General features: G+C 37.9%; 1 protein-coding gene across 2 annotated transcripts in view; it reads right to left on the reverse strand.

Moving 5' to 3' along the window:
• Positions 1 to 21,653, reverse strand: part of RNF169 (ring finger protein 169) — a 104,786-nt gene extending 83,133 nt beyond the window's left edge. The window contains exon 1 of one of the 2 annotated variants that reach the window (XM_056794978.1): positions 21,196 to 21,653. In XM_056794978.1, the coding sequence (XP_056650956.1) occupies positions 21,196 to 21,607 (412 nt within the window). In that variant the 5' untranslated portion in view covers positions 21,608 to 21,653. The remainder of the gene's footprint in view (positions 1 to 21,195) is intronic. The other variant, XM_007490981.3, reaches the window with a different exon arrangement.
• Between the last annotated feature and the right edge of the window lie 1,223 nt (positions 21,654 to 22,876).

Consider the following 22,876-nt stretch of genomic DNA (forward strand, 5'->3'; position numbering starts at 1 on the left):
GTCAATATATCTGGTATTTTTTTGTTACTTTCTTTGTCACAAGTGAGGGTCCAACTTCAAGTGGAGAGGAAGGTGGGGAAGGAGTTGTTTCAAAATGACTGGGATAAAAACAAACAGAATCAATAAAATTTCTTTTTTTAAAAATTCACTGCATAGTAGCTATATGGGATGAGCTGTAGAACATACAATATGGAGGCAAGTAAACTAGCGAGGGTACTATTTCAGGAAACTAGGTGTGAAGTGATAAGGATGGTGGTAGTAACCGATGTATAGAGGAACAATTAAATGAGGAAGAAAAATTGGACATTTGGAATCAGAGGGCTTGTTCCTGGTTTTGTTATATACTACCTAGATGACCAGGGGCAAGTTATTTGACTTCTCTTAAGTCTGTATTCTTATCCATAAAATGAAAGGGGAAAACAAAATGACCCCCAAACCCTCTTTCAGCACAAAATCTATAATTTCATTATACTGATTCACCGGAAGAAGGCCAAGTAAAGAAGTTAAACAGAGGAAAGAGTAGTATTATACTATCACTTAGCAAGTCACATCTGGAGTATTGTACTCAATTTGGGGCACCACAATTTAGGAAGACAGCAATAAGCTAGACAGTGCTAGAGATGGAAAATGAAGATCATAAGGGCAATGGAACATGACATACTGGAATCAGTTGAAAGAAGTCAGGATGTTTAGCCTCAAGAAATGCTCAGATAGGGGGCAGCTGGGGGGAGAAGGGGGGAGGGGGGAAGGGGAAAGAAGGGGGAAAGGAGGGAAGGGAGGGAGCAAGGGAGCAAGGAAGCAAGCAAAGCTCAGACATATCAAAGAGAGGGTAGAATTAAGAGCAAAGGATAGTTACCTCAAAAAAGTAGATGTATATTCAATGTCTAAATCTGTTTTTTTAAACTATATATGAGAAAAATATAACAAGTCTAAGAAAAAGTTTCTAAGAATTAGAGATAATTAAAAGTGATACTGGCTGCCTGAAATATAGTGGAGCTTCCCTCATAAGTCTTTAAGTACAGGTTAGATGACCTCTTTTGAGGGATGGTATAGAAGGGTTTTTTGCATTGAGGGTTGACCTCTGAGGTTCATTTCCACTTTTAGATTCTGTGAAGTTCCAAACAGAATTGACCAGTCTTATTTGATATTACCTCAACTCGCCAATAGTGCAGGTGGAGAATTAACTAAATACATGTGAAAAATAATTTATTGTTAGGAGTCAGCCTGAGGAAGTAGAAAGAGAACAGTATTTGGAAATCAGATGACAGAGATTCAGCTCCAAGATGTGATAGTTCCTATCCATACAACTTTGGACAAATCATTTAACCCTTCTAAATATCAGAGTTATTATAAAACAAACATTTTATAAATCTCAGTGCTATAACTGTGAGCTATTATTACCAAACAATAATGACAAGAAGTACTAGTAAGTAAACAAGATTAGAAAAGAGAAGCTTGCCAAAAAAAAATTTGTGTGTGTGTATATATATATATATATATATATATATATATATATATATATATATATATTCCCAATATACAACCAGCTACCACATAAAATGCTCCCCTTCTGGGAGGCAACTGAAGACTGAAAATAGAAAGCTTTGATACTCTGATTTATGATTTTATCAATATTAATGATACCTCCACTACAAAAGATCCAAACCCCTTCCAGAAAGGGAAAAATTAATGAACTAATAAAGTTTCATATTTATTTCAATATTCAGCAAATATTAGGCAACTATTATATATAATATATGGGAACTACAAGAAAAGGAATAAGGGAGTAAGCATTTATGAAGCATCTACTTTGTGCCAACACTATGCAAATGCTTACAAAGATTATCTTAAAGTAAGTCATGGTCCTGTCCCCCAAGAAGAAAGGCCCTACAGTGTGATGAAATCCACACTAGTCCATAAGTAGGACAACCTGGCATCTTGCCCTAGCTCTGATATTTACAAGATCTGGACAGGTCACTTAACCTCTTGAAGCCTCAATTTCTTCAGCTGCAAAATGGTAGTTATAATATTTGCAGCATTACCTTCTACATGAGTCAGCTAGGTGGTGCAGTAGATACAGATTCAAACCTGGAGTCAGGAAGGCTCATCTTCCTGAGTTCGAATCAGGCCTCTAGCACTTACTGGACTTGGCTCAGGTTCCTCATCAGCAAAATGAGCTAGAGAAGGAAATGGCAAATCACTTCAGTATCTTTGCCAAGAAAACCTTAAAAGGGGTCACAAAGCCAGACAGAAAACTGAACAAACCTTCTACATATCACTGTCATAAGGAAAGCACTTTGTAAACTTTCAAATCTACAAAAATATTAAATGTTTTAATAAAATTTATTTAAAATTTAGAATATTAAATTATATTAAAATTTTAAAAATCAAATATTTAAAAAACTAGGTATACAAATAATACCCCCATTTTACATGAGGAAACTAAGGCTCAGAACACCTATATAAAGTCATAGTTTGGCCTTTGACCAAAGACTGCATGCCTGGGTAGCAGCACCCTCTGTTCTCCAAAGTTAGAGGTAGAAAAGGAATTATTTATTAAGTTATCTCATTTTAGTCTGACAACTCTGGGAAGTAAGTGCTATTATTATCCATTTTACAGTTGAGGAAACCAAGACAAACAGAGATTAAGTGTCTTGCCCAGGGTCACACAGCTAGTTAAGTATGCAAGGCTGGATCTGCCATCAGACTCCAGGTTCAATATACTACCTAGTATGCCAACTAGCTTTCTGGGCTCACTATACTAACACCAAACTTAGTGCTGACACTCAAATGCTATAGCCTATCTGAGCTTCAACCATACAACAGCCTCAGTTTCCCTGGTAGCTAGGATCACAGACATGTTCTACCACACCAGACTTGCTCTCCTCCTTCATATATACTATTTCCTAGCTGTAGTAGATGCTTAGATGCTTAATAAGTATTCCTTGAATTTTTCTAAAATTATGACCCTTTCAAAGTTGCAGAGAGAAACAGATACAATCTCTGTAGATTCCCTAATTCTGCTAAAATCATCTCTTTGGAGAGTACAATGCTATAACAACCAGCTACCACATAAAATGTATCAATAAATTTCTTAAGAGGATAAATTGGTCTCAATGACAATCTTTAAACCTTAGTTTTAAGTCAGTTCATAAGCATTTATTAAGTATTCACTATGTTCTAAAAATACAAAAACAAAAAAAGTTTTTTTCTTCTCTGCCTTCAAGGAGTTGACATTCTACTGGTTCTCAAAAGCAAACTTTTTTTTACCTCATAAACACAATATTTGATCATGCACTGAAAAAAAATCTATATTTATCTGCAAATTCTATGCACATACTATTGTACTAATGTTAAGTACATTATAAAATGTTCACCAAAAGATACTAAAAAGGATAAAGATGAAATACACAACTTATTCAATTTTTTTCATTTAATTTAATGGAGATTCCCTTTGCTCTCACTAGAAATATTTTAGTAATAATTTATTAAGAGAATGTGATTAAATATGCTTTATTATTTGAAGAGAAATAATTTCCTGTGTATGTCCTAAAACAGAATTTTCAGGGTGGCAACACTCCAAAGGGCAGCCAGAACCAAATTAAAATGTAATTGGTAAATAGCTAACAAAACAAAAATATAGAATATAGATAATGTTAATTATGTGATTTTTCTAAGACAATATATTGTTGTCAGGGATCTTAACATATGGGTTTGTGACCATTCACTTTCTATTTGAGTCTGCCATCAGAGCTCTAGAGTATGGAGCAAAAACTAAAGTGAACAAGATGCCCAGAGTGTTTTGAGTAGGGGGAAGGCATGGTCAGATTTGTACAATAGGAAAATCACCTTACCATATATATAGAGGGTAGATGACTAGACCAGGAAGAGACTTAAAAGAGAGAGGGCAAATAAGAAGTCATTACCATAATCTACACAAGAGCTAATGAGCACCTGAATTAGGGTGTTGGCTTTATTAGGAGAAAGAAGAGAATGGATTCAAGATGTGTAGATAGAAATGATATTTGGGTTGAGTACAGGGTGACATCATGTTTGTGAAACTGGATGACTACAAAAATGGTGATGCCTTCAAAAGAAATAAGGAAGTTTTGGAAGAGAAGTGGGTTGTGGGAGAAGAAATAACATAATGAGATCTATAGTACAAGCTACAATCTATCCTTTCCTATATACAACTCATTCTTTTCCACCTAAAATGAAAAGTGGGTAGGAGGAGGGTGGAAGATGCTCTTACAAAGTCATTGCTCCTGAGCACAGAGCTCAGTGTCTGACAGTGGTCCAATGTATCCACAAGGTATTCATAGAGAAAGAAGGTAAAAGATGATACATGAGGGAAGGAAAGAAGGTAAAAAGTGGTACATTTTCCCAATGTCACAGCTGGTGCTACCAGCAGGGGTGGAGTGGGGGTGTTAAAGAATCTAAGTTCTGGTAAAGTTATAATTGTGCTAAGGAACAGGCAAGCACAAAAGGAGAAGGCTGAGAACTATAACAGTGGGGGCAAATGGGCAATGGAGTAAAAGAAAGTTACATGAGGATGCATCAAGGATGGAGACAGGCCCTGCAATTACCTATAAAACAGAAAATAAGATGTGACCTGTCTTCTCACCCTCCAAAATGACTGGCCACATATCCCACAGGGTCAAACAGATGACCACTTTGTAGACCTTGGCTCCAAAGAATGTGTGTATCAATAATAATTTTATGTAACTGCTCATGAATCTCATTTTCTTTTGGATATTCATTCATCTGAGGAGAAAGCAGGTATACATATATTTAGGAGGTATGATTCAAGAACAAGAGAAGGGCCCAGCCTGCAATTATGAATGTTGCTTGTCTTATTCGTAGATATGAGAATAATCTCTTTAAATAATTAGGAGGTGTGCCACTATTAGCTGTTAGCTGTTTATTCCATCTGAGCCATCTTTCTCAGAGCCCTGCAGCAAGTTTGGGATTCAACAGAAGTTTCACAAAAGATTCTGTCTGACCAGTGAAGCTGAAAGCAATACACTGTTACTTGGTTCTTTTTAATTCAGGTAAGGAAAAGGTAAATGCTAAACCAATATGACTGTGTTTGAAACATAAAGGGCAATGGTAATAAAGGAAGGCCCTAATCAAGGTGCTCTTCCTCCCTCAAAGCCAAAGCAGGAAGAAGAGATGGGGTAAGCCTCCTCCTGAGGAGAGACTTTTGTTTGGATCTTAAGAGTTCAAAGGGGCCTTAAACATCACTTCCTCTGAGCCACTCATTTTTACAAATGAAGAAAATGATAACCAGAAATCACAGAGCAAGGAAGCAAAGGCCCTAGAAGGGGAATCCAGCTCCTCTGACTCCAAGCCTAGCACTTTTCCTCACCTACCAGGTTACCTCATTACTCAGTTTCAATGCATCTGGCTAAATTAGAACACCTCCTACATAGGGCAGAACACCACAATGAGCACCTCCAGATTCCAGGACAATGCTGAAGCCAGTAAAGACTGCTGTTTTTCCTATGGAGAGACAGAGTCTTACTCAGGCACACCTAATTGGCTCTTCATCTTTGATGTCATAAGCTAAGCAAACAGGTATTGACCAAGAGAAGTCCCCTTCCCACCACTCTCTCTAAAAGCAGAAGGAAGAGAAATCTCCAAGATTCCAAAAAAGATAAGGTAAGGGCAGCAGGATGGAGGAAGGGTCATATTTACACCAGAGGCAGTCTGCTATGAGAGACTAAGTCCCAAAATAAGCAGAGGTTTGAGCTGGGTTTTTTTATTTTTTGCTTTGTTTTTTAGCTAACTATTTTTCTGTATGTTTTCAAGTTATGAAGCCATGATAATATATTAGGTCAGAAACACTAATAACATCATAGGTAAAGCTATTAATTTGGTAGATTCATTCTGGAAAGCAATGTAGAATTACACAAATAAAGTACCTAAACTGCCCACACCCTTTAACCTAGAGATTCCATGGCTAGACACATGTCCCAAGAAGGTCAGTGACAAAGAGAGGTTTCATATTCACCAAAATATCTACAGCAACATTTTTTGTGATAGTAAAGAACTGGGAATGATGTAAATGCCCACTATACGGAATGGTTAAACGCACTGTGGTATATAAACATAAGGGAAGATTACTATGCTGTAAGAAACAAGAAACATGATGAATACAGATAAACAAAGCCAAGAAATCAAATATAATTTCAACAATGTGAATAGAAAGAACAATCAAAAAATGGAATATTACAAAATTAAAGAACAAGCTTTGCCTTAAAGAACAGATATGAGAAGATAGCCTCCTCTTTTTGCAGAAGCTGGGGTCCAGGACTGTGGAATATGGCAAATAACATCGGATTTTTTTTTTTTTTGATGTGTTGATCAGTTATGCTTAAATTTTTTTTCTTTTCCTTTTTTTTCCCCCGTTTTAAAAAAATATTCTTGGTTATAAGGGTAAGGAGAGATACTGGGGAAATCTTAGCTATATAAAAACAAAAAGTATAAAGATCTAGTAAAACTAATTTAGGTACATATATTACATATATACCCAACACTAATTATAATAATATCTAGTGTATTTATATAGCACTTTTAGGTTTCCAAAACACTTTACAAATATTCTCTCATTTGATGCTCACAACAACCCTGGGAGGTGGAGGTAGGCACTATTATCTCTATTTTGCAAATGAAAAAATTAAGACAGATGGAGGTTAAATGATTTGTTCAGCGTCACATAACTAGTAAACGTCTAAACTTAAAGTCAAGTATTTCTGACTTCACTAAAGGTCTAGTGATCCATCCCCTGAATCATCAAGAGTACACACGAGAAAGCATGCACACACATGCATGCACACTGTAAAAAATAGACTCGAACTCTGGACTTCAATCCCCACAAGCCTTTGCTCCACTTCCCCAGAATGCTTTGTAATCTCACGGAATTCTGAGGTGGGCGAGATCGAGAAGAAGCTGATTGCAAAGGCTTTTGTGGCTCTCTTTTTGGACTTCCGTTTTGGAGCAGAGGCTTCTCTTCCATGATGTGAGGTTATCTTGTCTAGGCCTCTGGCCTAGGCACGTTTTGTTCCTTATCCTGTATTTTCTTTAATCCTTAACCTTTAATAAATCTCTAAAAAATATAATACTCCTTGTAGAGAGAAACTAATTTCTACCTGCCTCAGTCTCCCCTAAATTTTAATTTTTACAGTTTTGGCGACCTAATGGGAGAAAAAACCTCTCAATCTTCTGATTTCTTTTCTGATCTTTAGTTCAGCTTTTAATATCTAGTGCCTAGAAATTTTTTTGAGCCACATTTCTCTGGCCGAGTTTTTTTTGCTTTTTTTTACCCTCGCAAAGCTGCACTCCCCGATTCAGACCTGTTGCGTTTGCCACCCACCCCACCCGGCTCGGCCCGTCACTTCCTGCCTGAAGCCCCAATCGTCCTCACCTGGTACTCTGGCTCCTGGCCCTGCCCACCTTGGCGGCCCTCTCGGGTTCTGGCTCCTGCTCTTGGCCTCTCACCTGGTGCCCGATCTCCCGGCCCTGCCTGCCTGTTTCTGCGCCCCAGACCCACGAGCGTGACCCCAGCCGGCTCATCACCCAGATCCTTGGAGCAGATCAACCAACTGGTAACAAACAAACTGGGGTATTGACCACATGGGGTATCAGAGCAGGGGAGAATGAGAAAGGGAGAGAGAAGAAACAGATTTTTCAAACAGGAACCTAAAAAGCAATGGGCTGTTTAAAAGGATACCTTTTGACTGTTCTGGTAATAGCATTGACTTCACCTGCGTGTCAGGGAGAAGATTCAACTAACTTTGAAGGGGCAAATGAGTGGCTCAGCAAACTGAGAGCCAGGCCTACAGACATGGGGTCCTGGGTTAAAATCTGACCTCAGATACTTCCCAGCAGTGGGGCCCTGGATGGGTCCCTTAACCCAAATTGCCTAGCCCTTACTACTCTGCCTTCGGACAATAGACATTTAAATGGATAATTAATTAAAAACACACACACACACACACACACACCCCTAAGGAACTTTAAAGACTGGAGGTTATGATTTTAAGGCATTTCAGACTCCAATGGTTTATTTAAAAAATCTCTGCATTCTATTGCATTTTTCCTAATTATTTTGTTTAATTACCGGATTCAATATTATTCTGTTACACTGAAGGTTGACTGAATTTATTTTGAATGTACTGAGTTTTGAAATTCTGTTGTTTTTCCCCTATAACTGTGCTGAAAAAATATTAGTGATTAAACCCATATATGAAAAAAGTTTTTCTATTTTGCCTTTGTAAAATTGTCACAGAGGATAGATGGACTTCAGGACTGGTTATAATTGTATAACAACCTTTGGAAAATTTAATATGCTAAATATCTCAAATGACTTTAAGGGTTTTTTAAATATGATTTTTGTAATTTTTTTTAAACAATCTCTGGTTATTTTTGCCTGTCCCTACCACGAGGTAAGGCCCATTCTAGTAGCTGAAGTGAAATACATTTTATAACCCCCAACCTTCCTGCATTTCTAAATATGTGAATGGAAGTTGGGGCACTTAATCTCAGAGCATTTGTACCCCTAAAAAGCCTCCAAAAAAAAGGAGCACCCCTTTATTTATACTCTTCAGCTCACTATTTTACTTCCACCAGAATGATACATAAATTTCTTGATTATGTTCTTAACCCAAGATGAGTTTTACTTTGTTTAAAAATATGTTTAAATACCAAGGCTGAAAGATTGCTACATTAAAAAAAAAGTGTGACAAATGTCCATCAATTCATAGGTTTTTTAAAATGCCATGCAGCAACTTGTGTGAAATATGATAGTGTGTTTGTTTGCTATTGTAATTAATTGGGCTATTGAGAATTTTGGGGATATTGAAATCTACATATTTGTACTACTGTATTTTTAAAAATGAAAAATTATTAACGTTGTTCAATTCATTTGCCTTCTACTCACAGTGAGCATGGCCAGATATTAAGAGGAAATGGATCTCATTTTTGGTGAGAAAGCCTTGTATTCTATATTTTCTTAGCTGACACAGAGTGTCAATGATTATAAGCTATATTTTTGAATTTTTTAAAGCTCTTTTTTATTATATTTTTCTTGCATGTGCAATATACTTTTTCAGGTTTTTTATTTAATTTTTTTCTCTCCTTTTTATATTTAAAGCACATGTCACCAGCATTAAGGTTTTGACTTTTCAGTACTACAAGTTTAAGATATATTTGCTAGAGCATGCCCAAAAGGTTGTGACTATAAAAATGATGCCACTAATTATTTAAATAAATTATGGGACTTTGCTTAATGATTCTGTCTGATTCCAGAACAAGATATATACACAAGAGCCATTGCACAGAGCCAAAGAAAAGTCAATCTAGGATGGATTGATGCACTTCTAGGCCAATACAAAGGTCGTGAACCTAGTGTGAAGACTCGACATTACTGTGTTTAACATGTTGTTACGACATAGGCTTTCCTTGTCTCCATACTCACTCTGAAAATACTCACAGACAAGTATCCCCGAAACCTTGGCTCATATAATCTGGTCCCCTTTTCTGCCTCTCATAGTGTGGTACCTTTCTGTAGTCCTGGCTACTGACTGGGTAAATGCATCATTGCTTAGATCATTTTGATTGGGCCCTGATTCAAGGACCTGTTATAGATTTATTTTTCTTTTACTTGGAATTTTTACACATAAGACTTTGCTAGTCTATATTTTCATCCAATATTTTCTTTTTTTATTTGGATTTCTCTGATATCTTTTTAATTTCTCTTGCCAATTGATTCATATACTTCATACCTCAGCCATGCATCCCTAAGTGATCCTGTATTTGTCAATCACTCTCTTAACAGGGGAATGTAAAAAATATCATTTAAATTTCAAAGTTTAAATTCTTTTTGAGAAAAATTTTAGGTAAAGAAGATGATACCTCTCTGAATCCAGAACTGAACTGTTGGAGAAGATACTATGAAGAAGCCTCCAGACCAGCCAGCTGCACAAAAATTGAACTTTGGTTGTAGTTGATTGAACATTTATTTGTATGTATACTTTTATGCCAAAGGGGACTGCCCCCTAACTGGCTTTTTGTCAATACGTTTCAGCAATTATTGGTTTTATTCTTTTTTTCTCTAAACCTCAAATTATTGTAATCTTTAAATTAATTATGTTTTCATGATCCTTTGGAAAAAAATTTGATTGAACATTTATTTGTATGTATACTTTTATGCCAAAGGGGACTGCCCCCTAACTGGCTTTTTGTCAATATGTTTCAGCAATTATTGGTTTTATTCTTTTTTTTTCTCTTATCCTCAAATTATTGTAATCTTTAAATTGATTATGTTTTCATGATCCTTTGGAAAAAAATTAATTTTTTTCAAATGCTCAAACGGGGGAATGTAAAAAATAGACTCGAACTCTGAACTTCAATCCCCACAAGCCTTTGCTCCACTTCCCCAGAATGCTTTGTAATCTCACAGAATTCTGAGGTGAGAAGAGACCACAGAGCAGGGGGACAGGCATGCTAACAAACCGCGGAGGCTGGGAAGAACTAGTCTGAGGCAACATATATCCACAGAAAACCCGCCCATATCACCCAGACCTCGGACCAAAAAGGAAAGGGGAAAAAACCACCAAAGGGATGGCTCACATTGCCCAAAATCAAGTCTCCAAGAAGAAAGGGAAAAAAGTGACTATTGAAAAATTTTATGGGGGGAATACCTAAGAGAAAGAAGAGAAAGAGGATGAAATTCAAACAAAATCAAAACATGCCCCCCAAAATGGGAATTATCCAAAAGTTCTGGAAGAACTCTAATTGGAGCTTATCCAAAAGATGGAAACCTTCTAGCAAGAAAAATGGGGAAAAATTCAGAAAGAGGTCAGCAGCCCGGCAGACAAGACCTCACAATTGGAGAAAGAGCTGAAAGCCTCTAACAGGAGGGCAGACCAAGATGAAAAGTAAAACCAGTCCCTAAAGCCCAGAATTAAGCAACTGGAAAACAGTGATCTTGCAAAACAGCAAGAATTAATAAAGCAAAGTCAAAAAATTAATGAATTAGAAGAAAACATAAAATATCTCACTGAAAAGGTCACAGACCAGGAAAACAGAGGAAGGAGAGACAACTTGAGAATCATTGGTCTGCCCCCCCCAAAAAAGAGATAAACAGAAACCTCGATTACATACTACAGGAAATTATAGAAGAAAATTGCCCCAATATTATAGAGCAAGGGGACAATATAGAAATAGAAAGGGTTCATAGACACCCTCTATACTAAGTCCCCAAAAGACAACCCCCAGGAATGTAATCGCCAAATTCAAGAGCTTCCAAGAAAAGGAGAAAATCTTACAAGAAACTAAGAAGAGGAGCTTCAGATATAGAGGAGGCCCCATAAGGATCACACATGACTTAGCAGCAAACATGCTAAGAGACTGCAAAGCATGGAACACAATATTTAGAAAGGCAAGAGAGCTGGGTCTCCAACCAAGAATCAACTACCCATCAAAACTGACTATATACTTCCAGGGGAAAGTATGGGCATTCAACAAAATAGAAGATTGCCAAGTATTTGCTAAGAAAAGGCCAGAACTTAGTGGAAAATTTGAACCCATTAGGGCAAGAAAGAAAGGAAAATTAAGGAGGGGGTGGGGGGAGGGAGTATAAAAACGGAGGGAAGGAGAGGGGGGAGGGGAAGGGAGAATAAAAAGGGAGGGGCTAGAAAGGGAAGCATCTCAAGGGAGGGGACTAGGGGCACTGACCTAAAGTAAATCACTGGTTCAAAAGGAGAAAGCTAAAGAAGAAAGGTCAGAACTAGGGGAAGATATCAAAATGCCAGCGAATCCACAAATGACAATCATAACTTTGAACATGAATGGGATGAACTCACCCATAAAACATAGACAAATAGCAGATTGGATTAGAACCCAAAACCCTACCATATGTTGTCTTCACGAAACACATATGAGGAGGGTTGATACTCACAAGGTTAGAATTAAAGGATGGAGTAAGACCTTTTCGGCCTCAAGTGATAGAAAGAAGGCAGGAGTTGCCATCATGATATCTGACAAAGCCAAAGCAAAAATAGACCAGATTAAAAGGGATAGGGAAGGTAAATATATTATGTTAAAAGGGAGTATAGACAATGAGGAAATATCACTAACCAACAAGTATGCACCAAATGGTATAGTACCCAAATTTCTAATGGAGAAACTAGGAGACTTGAAGGAGGAAATAGACAGTAAAACCATATTAGTGGGAGACTTGAACCAACCACTATAAAACTTAGATAAATCAAATAAAAAAATAAATAAGAAAGAGGTAAAAGATGTGAATGAAATCTTAGAAAAATTAGAGTTAATAGACATATGGAGAAAAATAAATAGGGACAAAAAGGAATACACTTTCTCAGCACCACATGGCACATTTACAAAGATAGATCATACACTAGGTCACAGAAACATGACATGCAAATGCCAAAAGGCAGAAATAATAAATGCAACCTTTTCAGATCGTAAGGCAATAAAAATAATGATCAGTAAGGGTACATGGAGAGCCAAATCAAAAATTAATTGGAAATTAAATAATATGACACTCCAAAATCGGTTAGTTAGAGAAGAAATCAAAGAAACAATTAATAATTTCATTGAGGAAAATGACAATGGTGAGACATCCTTTCAAACCTTATGGGATGCAGCCAAAGCAGTACTCAGAGGAAAATTCATATCCTTGAGAGCATATATTAACAAATTAGGGAGGGCAGAGATCAATGAATTGGAAATGCAAATCAAAAAACTTGAAAGCAAACAAATTAAAAACCCCCAGAAGAAAACCAAACTAGAGACCCTAAAAATTAAGGGAGAAATTAATAAAAATCAAAAGTGATAGAACTATTAAACTAATAAACAAGACTAGAAGCTGGTACTTTGAAAAAATAGACAAAATAGACAAAGAACTGGTCAATCTAATTAAAAAAAGGAAAGAAAGGTAAATTAACAGCATGAAAGATGAAAAGGGGGACCTCACCTGCAATGAAGAGGAAATTAAGGCAATCATTAAAAACTACTTTGTCCAACTATATGGCAATAAATATACCAACCTAGGTGATATGGATGAATATTTACAAAAATATAAATTGCCTAGACTAATAGAAGATGAAATAGAATTCTTAAATAATCCCATATCAGAAAAAGAAATCCAACAGGCCATCAAAGAACTCCCTAAGAAAAAATCCCCAGGGCCTGATGGATTCACAAGTGAATTCTATCACAGAACAGCTAATCCCAATACTATACAAACTATTTGACATAATAAGCAAAGAGGGAGTTCTACCAAATTCCTTTTATGACACAAACATGGTACTGATTACAAAGCCAGGCAGGTCAAAAACGGAGAAAGAAAACTATAGACCAATCTCCCTAGTGAATATAGATGCAAAAATCTTAAATAGAATACTAGCAAAAAGACTCAAGCAAGTGATCAGGAGGGTCATTCACTATGATCAAGTAGGATTTATACCAGGAATGCAGGGCTGGTTCAATATTAGGAAAACCATCCATATCAACAAACAAGCAGACAAAAATCACATGATTATCTCAATAGATGCAGAAAAAGCCTTTGATAAAATACAACATCCATTCCCATTAAAAACACTAGAAAGCATAGGAATAGAAGGGTCATTTCTAAAAATAATAAACAGTATAGATCTAAAACCATCAACTAACATCATCTGCAATGGGGATAAACTAGATGCATTCCCAATAAGATCAGGAGTGAAACAAGGATGCCCATTATAACCTCTATTATTTAACATTGTATACTAGAAACACTAGCAGTAGCAATTAGAGAAGAAAAAGAAATTGAAGGCATTAAAATAGGCATGGAGGAGACCAAGTTAGTGCTCTTTGCGGATGATATGATGGTCTATTTAAAGAATCCTAGAGAATCAACCAAAAAGCTAGTCAAAATAATCAACAACATTAGCAAAGCATAAGTCATCAACATTTCTATATATTTCCAACACAGCTCATCAATAGCAAGAATTAGAAAGAGAAATCCCATTCAAAATCACCTTAGACAAAATAAAATACTTAGGAATCTATCTCCTGAGACAAACATAGAAACTATATGAACACAACTACAAAACACTCTCCACACAACTAAAACTAGACTTGAGCAATTGGAGAAACATTAACTGCTCATGGGTAGGACGAGTCAATATAATTAAAATGACCATCCTACCCAAGCTTATTTATCTATTTAGTGCTATACCCATGGAACTTCCAAAAAAAAATTTTTACTGGCTTAGAAAAAAACATAACAAAGTTCATTTGGAAGAACAAAAGGTCAAGGATATACAGGGAAAAAATGAAAAAAAATTCAAAGGAAGGTGGCCTTGCAGTCCCAGACCTCAAACTCTATTATAAAGCAGTGGTCATCAAAACAATTTGGTACTGGCTAAGAGACAGAAAGAAAGGAGGATCAGTGGAACAGACTTGGGGTAAGTGACCCCAGCAAGCCAGTATATGACAAACCCAAAGAGCCCAGCTTTTGGGACAAAAACCCACTATTTGACAAAAACTGCTGGGAAAACTGGAAAACAGTTACATCCTACACCAAGATAAACTCAGAATGGGTCAACGACTTGAACATAAAGAAGGAAACTATAAGAAAATTAGGTGAACACAGAATAGTAAACATGTCAGACCTGTGGGAAGGGAAAGACTTTAAAACCAAGCAAGACATAGAAAGAATCACAAAATGTAAAATAAACAATTTTGATTACATCAAATTAAAAAGATTTTGTACAAACAAAATCAATGTAACTAAATTGAGAAGGGAAGCAACAAATTGGGAAACAATTTTCATAACAAAATCCTCTGACAAAGGTTTAATTACTCAAATTTACAAAGAGCTAAATCAATTGTACAAAAAATCAAGCCATTCTCCAATTGATAAATGGGCAAGGGACATGAACAGGCAGTTTTCAGCCAAAGAAATCAAAACTATTAATAAGCACATGAAAAAGTGCTCTAAATCTCTTATAATCAGAGAGATGCAAATCAAAACAACTCTGAGGTATCACCTCACACTTAGCATATTGGCTAACATGACAGCAAAGGAAAGTAATGAATGTTGAAGGGGATGTGGCAAAGTCGGGACATTCATTCATTGCTGGTGGAGTTGTGAATTGATCCAACCATTCTGGAGGGCAGTTTGGAACTATGCCCAAAGGGCAATAAAAGAATGTCTGCCCTATGATGCAGCCATAGCACTGCTGGGCTTGTATCCCAAAGAGACAATAAGGAAAAAGACATGTACAAGAATATTCATAGCTGCGCTCTTTGTGGTAGCCAAAAATTAGAAAATGAGGGGATGCCCTTCAATTAGGGAATGGCTGAACAAATTGTGGTATATGTTGGTGATGGAATACTATTGTGCTAAAAGGAATAAGAAAGTGGAGGAATTCCATGGAGACTGGAACAACCTCCAGGAAGTCATGCAGAGCAAAAGGAGCAGAACATTGTAAACATTGTAAACAGGTAAACATTGTACACAGAGACTGAAACACTGTGGTACAATAGAAAATAATGGACTTCTCCATTAGTGTCAATACAATGTCCCTGAACATTCTGCAGGGATCTAGGAGAAAAAAAAAACTATCCACAAGCAAAGGACAAATTGTGGGAGTAAAAACACCAAAGAAAAAGAGGGGACATGAATGAGGAGAGACTTCAAATGGACACCCTAATACAAACACCAACAACACGGAAATGGGTTTGAATCAAGGACACATGATACCCAGTGGAATCGTGAGTTGGCTATGGGACGGGTGGTGGGAGGAGGGGAAGAAAAGAAAATGATCTTTGTTTCCAAGGAATATTGTTTGAAAATGACCAAATAAAATAATGTTTAAATTGGGGGGGGGGGGGGAGAAGTTTGAGGGGGAGGCAACTAGGTGGCCCAGCAAAATGAGAGCCAACTCTGGAGACAGGAAGTCCAGGGTTCAAATGTGGCCTCAGACATTCCTACTAGTGTCACCCTGAGCAAGTCATTTAAACCCTATTGCCTAGTCCTTACCATCCTTCTGCCTGGGAACTAATACACAGTATTGATTTCAAGATGAAAGGTAAGAATTAAAAAAAAAAAAGTTCAAGGATCCACAAAAAGCTCTCTTGCCATTTGAGATCCTTTAATCTATTACTCTGTCCATTTTTTTTGGTCCATCTATCAAGTTGGATGACTACTTGTTTAGGACAATGCAGATTTCTGCTTTCAGTGGGACCATGGATACTCCACAGAGGTCCCTTCCAAAGCTATTATTCTATGAGTCTAAGCGATTGACAGAAAATTCTTTTTAAAATTAGAACTAAAAAAACCCACTATACTAATAAGTCAGCATAGAGATAATCAGAATATCACTATTATGGCATAGTACAATAATGCAAGTTGTTAATGACAAACCTAAGTCATGAAAAGACTCAAAAGCATTCAACAATGTCCATGTCAAGTTTAGCAAGATGTCCCTTGCTGAACATAAATCTCTTTGTGTTATTCCTTGTTACTTGATATTGTTATCTTTTAAGGAATGATTTACAACTCATCATAGGCATGGGAAATAATATAGAGGTGTAGTATATCTTTAAAAAATTTAGTATACATGAGATAAGCTTTAGTAACCAGCAAACTATATATGTCAAGTGCCTGCTTATTTCCCTTTAGATTTCAGATAAACAAAGTGCAACTGTAGTAATAATAATAGCAGCTCATGTTTCTATAGCACCTTCTTCACAATAGTAACAAGTTTTAAAGGCAAGGAAACTGAAGCTCTGAAAGGGTAACAATCTACCATTCGTGCAAATGCTAAAATAATGTGCTTTATTCATCAATTAAATTATGTTATTCTTAAATCCAAAAATCTTCAGGGCTCTTTACTGTAAAACAAAATTCACATTACTCTTCCTGGAATTCAAGGCCCTCCAAAATCATATATCAACTTGCCTTTTCATTTTTGTGTATTATTTCTCCCCTACAAATATTCTTACACGCCAGTCAAACTGGACTCTTTTACCCCCTTCTGTGCTTACTGAAGTCTTATTCATCCTTTTAGGCAAATCAATCTGATCTACTATATGAAGCTTACCTTGATTCCTATGGGGTGATAAGGTTTCCTCTCAGACCTCATTTATCATTTAAAGCAAAACAGTAAACCTCTCCTGGGTCTCAGTTTCCCCATCCATAAAATGAAAAGAGGTTTGGAAAGATAGCCTCTAAAACCCTTCCGGCTCTAAATTAATATAAATATGCTTGCTTAATTAAAACTCTAAAAATGCATTGGTCTCCAAACTTTGATCAAGCACTCCTATTAAAAAATTTCTGAGCATGCCCCCAATGCATGAATTTTATTTCTAAACTTATACATGTATTTCTATGCTAATAATTATATTATAAAATTTATATAAAAATATCAAAAAGGTTGAGATAAAAATTAAATAGTTTTTGAGTCTGAAGTAAATAGAGAACAACTGGAGTTTACTGAGTAGGAGAGTAACATCAATTTTGCTTTAGGAAAATCACTTCAGCATATGTATTAGAGGATAAATTTGAGAGAGGAGACATTTGAGACAGAGAGACCAATTAGGAGGTTGTTGCAATAGTACAGATAAGAGGTGAAGCCAGAATTCTGAACTGTACGTGGTCCTTGTAGCTGGGCAACAGAAAACCAATACAAGACTCTTAAGGATTATTATGATTATATGAGAAACTCCTAATATAGAAATTCCTTCTACAAGAAATGTAAGTCTATGACTAACAAGTCAAAGAAAGTTACCTGAGGCACACACACAAAAGTTAATGATGATGAGTTTAGTAGATTTTGAACCCAGGTCTTCTAACCAGCTATGCACTTGCCAAAATGTCTCCAACACTTTAATAATGCTGCCTATTTTCCAGTGAAGAAATGTAACCTACTATATGAAAAATTGCTCCAAATAACTATCAAAGAAATACAAATTAAACAACTCTGATTTCCTACCTCATCTATCAGACCGGCAAAGATAGCAAAATGGCATATGGTAGAAGGTCTAAGGAAATACATATTAATGGGTACACTGTAACTGGTCCAGCCAATCTGGAAAAAAATGTGGAATTATATCCAAAAAATTACCAAACTATAGCCAAAGTTACTAAATTATACTTGCCCTTTGACCCAGAAGTATGATCACTAAGCCTATCCTTCAACAAGATCTCAAAGGATGAAAGGGATCCACACATACAAAAGGTATTTATAGCAACTCTTTTTGTAACTACGAAAAACTGGAAACTAAAGGGGTATCTATCTACTGGGAAATGGTTAAAAAATTATGGTATATGAATGTAATGGAATAATAGTATTGCATCATAAGAAATTACATAACAGACCATTTCAGAGGAAACTGGGAGGGCCTTCATGATCTGATACAAGTAAGCAGGACTGGAAGAATAATTTACATAATGACAGAGAGAAAAAAAAAACTTTCAAAGACTATGGAATGCTTCATTAATACAATAATAAACTAGAAGCCTGAAGATGATTCACATCAACCCATGTTGCCAGAGAGATGGTGGGGTTAAAATCCAGAATGAAACATTTTTGGACAAGGAAAGCCAATGTAGGAACTTCTTTTAGTGGATAATACATATTTGTTATGGAGTTTTGTTATTTGGGGGTTTCTGAAGGCAAAAGGATGCCAGTGAAAGAAAGGTTTGTAAAAACAAATGATAATATATTTTCATATATAATAGAAACTACATAATGGAAAATAATAACAGAAAATACATCTGTGTATATTAATTTAGATGAATGCCTGGTTGATTCATTTTGATTCATTCCTTTTAAAAGTGGGAATAAATATTCTTGTTTTAAGAATTTAAAAAGGAATTCTGACTAGACCCACTGTATCAGTTGCATTTTATTTGTAATATTACATAGTTTGATAGATTTTATCAACTGACCAAATTGAACCCTTGGAATGGACTCCTGAATTAATTTATTTATTCTACTTCAGCTTCCTTTCACAGAAACACATTAAAAATAAATAAACTAATATTTTCATTTTCCATATAAAACAATCATAAGGCTTCATTTAAGAAAATGTACTGACTACATATTCAAGAACCAAAAGTAAGAAAATAAGGGGTAATATATTTGTCACACTAATTCTCAACCAGTATTTTTAAAAATCTTATTAAAGAATATTAAGTAATTTTAGGAATCATTAATTTACAAGTTTTACATACCTCACTTCATGTCATTTTATTTACTCCCCAAAGCAACTTGATTTTTATAAGAATTTGGCTGTATGAGAAATACAGTTTTCATAAATCTTTATTATCTCTGGTGGTTACAATTTCACTTTAGAGAATACTGACAGAAATGCAGACTTGTAAGGGTGTAGGAATAAAAACCTTCACCCTATCCTTATCTCATATAACCTCTAAATATCCAATAGAACTAACTTCAAGGGAAATGCAGTCCCATTAGCCACTTACTACAGATATGCTAATTAAAAGAATAGTATGAATTACATTGCATGTGCAGTGATAACACAATGATAACTTGTAATACCTTCCAAAGCACCTGAAAGAAAAAGGGAAGGCAGAATGTGAACAAGAATGACTTCATTGATGAAAACACTGAAGCCCAGAAAGATGACAGGTACTACTCACTGACTGCTTAGATGAAAACACAACACTGCATTCTGGGACCTGTAGTTTAAAAGACTGGATTTTTTTCATAACAATACTCTCCTTCCCTTTATGAAAATTAAACATACCAAGGCTCCCAGCATTCCAGTAGCAGCAGCAGCAGTTTACACCCTGGTAATCCATTCCATAAAATGAAGGAGGGAGACAACTTCTTATCTACAGATAAGACAAGTTAATTTTGCCAGTGTAAACTGTGTATGCCTCAATCTAGCCTAAGGACAAGTCCCAACAAAATCTTTTGGCTTTTGTTTGCTCTTTACACTTTCCTTTCAGTCTACACTTTTGATCACAGGAGATGAGACAGAGGTTGGGCAAAGACTGATTTCAATGAACAGACCTGGGGAGGGTACTGAAATAAAGGGAAAGAATAGTAGTAAACTAAGTCCCAGACAGCCTTCTTGGCCAAAACTTGTACAGCAAATGATGTCCAGGGACCTCTCCCTTTAAACTTAACAGACCTTTATAGTAGAGTTCAGTGCTCCATCCCCATCCAAACTGCCCCCCTGAATCCATCCTTTGCCTAGACTGGGATTGCACCACCCCAACAGAGCAAATTCAATTTCCCTTCTGCCCACAATGAACCCAACTTGTCTCCAACCTATCCCAAGCCTACAACTTTCCTTTAATTTCCAACTTTCCCAGCCTTATGCCAGAAGATGAGATTCTTCACACCAAATCCACTTTATCTTATTCCTTCAAAACTAACCTAGTCCTCCAGTCATCCTAGGACCATAGCATCCCTTCTTTCCTCTACAAGTTCAACCTACCCATCCAGCATCCAGATTCAATCTTGCCTCTATCACCCACATCATAGTCTCCCCCTCAACCCAACTTACCCTTGAACCCAAAAGCTCCATCACACTCACCGAATCCATCATCTCAAAGCCACATGACACTACATTATATAAACAAACACACACACACACACACACACACACACACACACACACATCTAACCAGATCCCTGAAACCTCAGAAACCCGTTATTTCTCCTAATTACCAACCCAAATTCAATCTAGCTCCTAGACTCAATCCAAGCCCCAAAGCCTTGGTCAGGGTCACTCTTCCCTTAAATCCAAATATGACCCAATATTCCTGCAAATTCAACCTGTTCTCTGACCTATGATCTTCCTCTGTTCCCCCCAAAATCTAATCTGACCCGTTTCAGATTCATAAGCTTCTCTTCCAAAATCTGACCTACTCCCCGATGCTTGACTCCTCCCCCAGAAGATTGGTTTGTACTAGAGGTAAGATGAGAAAATGAAAGGGGGAAGAGGAAGAAGAGAATGAGAGGGGAGAAGAGGGGAGGAAGAAGAAAAAAGAGGAAGGAAGAGAAAAAGGGAGGAAGAAGTAGAAGAAAGAAGTAGGAAATGGGAAGAAGGAAACAGGGAGGAAGAAGAAGGGGTAAAGAGGTGGAAGAAAATGAGAGGAGGAAGGGTACGCCCGGAGGAACGGGACATAAGAGACTGCACCTTCCTCGGCGACCGCAGCCCGCTGTTCCTCGGCTCCCGCAGCATCAGCTCCCAGACCGGACCCAGCAGGGTCCCCGTCCAAGCGGCGGTGGCGGCGGCGGCCGCGGTGGAGCCGCTCCCACAGTTCAGCTTCGGCCAGGCCGCTGGGGCGGGAGCGGGGGCGGCGGCGGGCTCGGCCCAAGGGGCGGTTGCGGCTGCCGCAGCGCGGGCAGCAGGCTGGCCCGGAGGGCGGCCCGGGCCCGGGGCCCGGCCCCGCTTCGGTGGCAAGGGGAGGTCGGCCCAGTGAGTGGCCGCGCGGCAGGACCCCTGCCTCCGCCAGGCACCCGGGGCAGGCCGCCGTGGCAGTGCCCGCAGCTAGCTCCTCCCCGCCTCTCCGCCGGCCCCGCCGCCTCAGAGAAGCCGCCGCCGCCATCTTGTTTCGCGTTTGAAGGGAGAGACCGTTGGGGGCGGGAGGCGGGTGCGAGGAGGGGGCGTGGCGGTATTTATGTACATATTCATTAGCGGCCTGGACTCTGGCTATTTTTATCCATAGGGAGGAGAAGAAAAGCGAGAAATGGGCGGGGCTACATCAAGATAGGCTTACCATATTCATAAAAGGGCCTGGCCCACGCGTTTTGAGACCTGCTTTTGGTCCCGACAGAGAAAGGGGCTATGAAATGGGCGGGCCCGTAAGCTCTGCAGGGCAGTACTATATCTACTTACTAGCAGCTTTTACTCCAGGGCCAAGTCAGGAGGGGGAAAGTAAGAGGAAGTAGAGGGCAAAGGCAACGCCTATTGGGGTGGGGCTTATCTGCATATGCATAAGGAGGCCGGGCTCTACTCGTATGACCACGCCCTCCGGAGGAAGATGATTCTGGCGGGGCGGGGCGGGCTGTCTCTGCATATTCATAAGATAACCCAGCTCTGGTCAAACTTATGGGGGCTGGGTTGGGGCAAGAAGTGGTTTTTAAATATTCATGATATGTCCATCTTGGCTCCGCCCTTGACGCGCTCCTCAGCCCCGCATAGAGCTTTGACGCATAGGCTATTCCTGGCCAAGTCTAGACATACAGGCAAAGCACAGTAAGTGATGAGATGAAACCTGGTGTGGCGTGGTTTCCTCGAGCCTCTTAGGGCTGGGAGCTCCATGACATGGGTTCGAGTGTCAGCTCCACCATTTGCGGGTTATGGAACCTAGCCTCTTCTCCACTGAACTTCGGTTTCCTCATCTGAAAAATGGAAATGCCAATCCTTTCCATGGCAGTTTTTGAGAAAAGTACGTTAAAGACGCCAGCTTTTATTACTAATTGAGGTAATTTTCAGGAAGATGTAGGCTAAAATAATACAACTGTCCTCTGAAGTAAGCAGATAAATGAGACCCAGAGGCTTTGGGAACTTGAATTACCTACATAATTATCTCAGGTCTACTCTAGGGGATGTTTCCTTTGGGCAATTTTCGGGAAAAATCACTCTCTCCAACCTTGAGATATTTTTGTCTTCACTACCCAGTTAGTGATATGTTTGCAATTCAAGTCAACAAAAATTCATTATTCCTAGGTGATTAGGTAGAGAAAAGCGAGTTTTGTAATCAGGAAAACTATATCAGAAAAGAGACTTGGGCAATTTCAGTTGTGGTGATACACATAGATATCCATTCTGGAATAGGAATAATATTTAGCAGGAAGAAGAGTGCTAATTACTC

This window comes from Monodelphis domestica, chromosome 4 (genome assembly GCF_027887165.1).
Source record: "Monodelphis domestica isolate mMonDom1 chromosome 4, mMonDom1.pri, whole genome shotgun sequence".
Lineage (NCBI taxonomy): Eukaryota > Metazoa > Chordata > Mammalia > Didelphimorphia > Didelphidae > Monodelphis > Monodelphis domestica.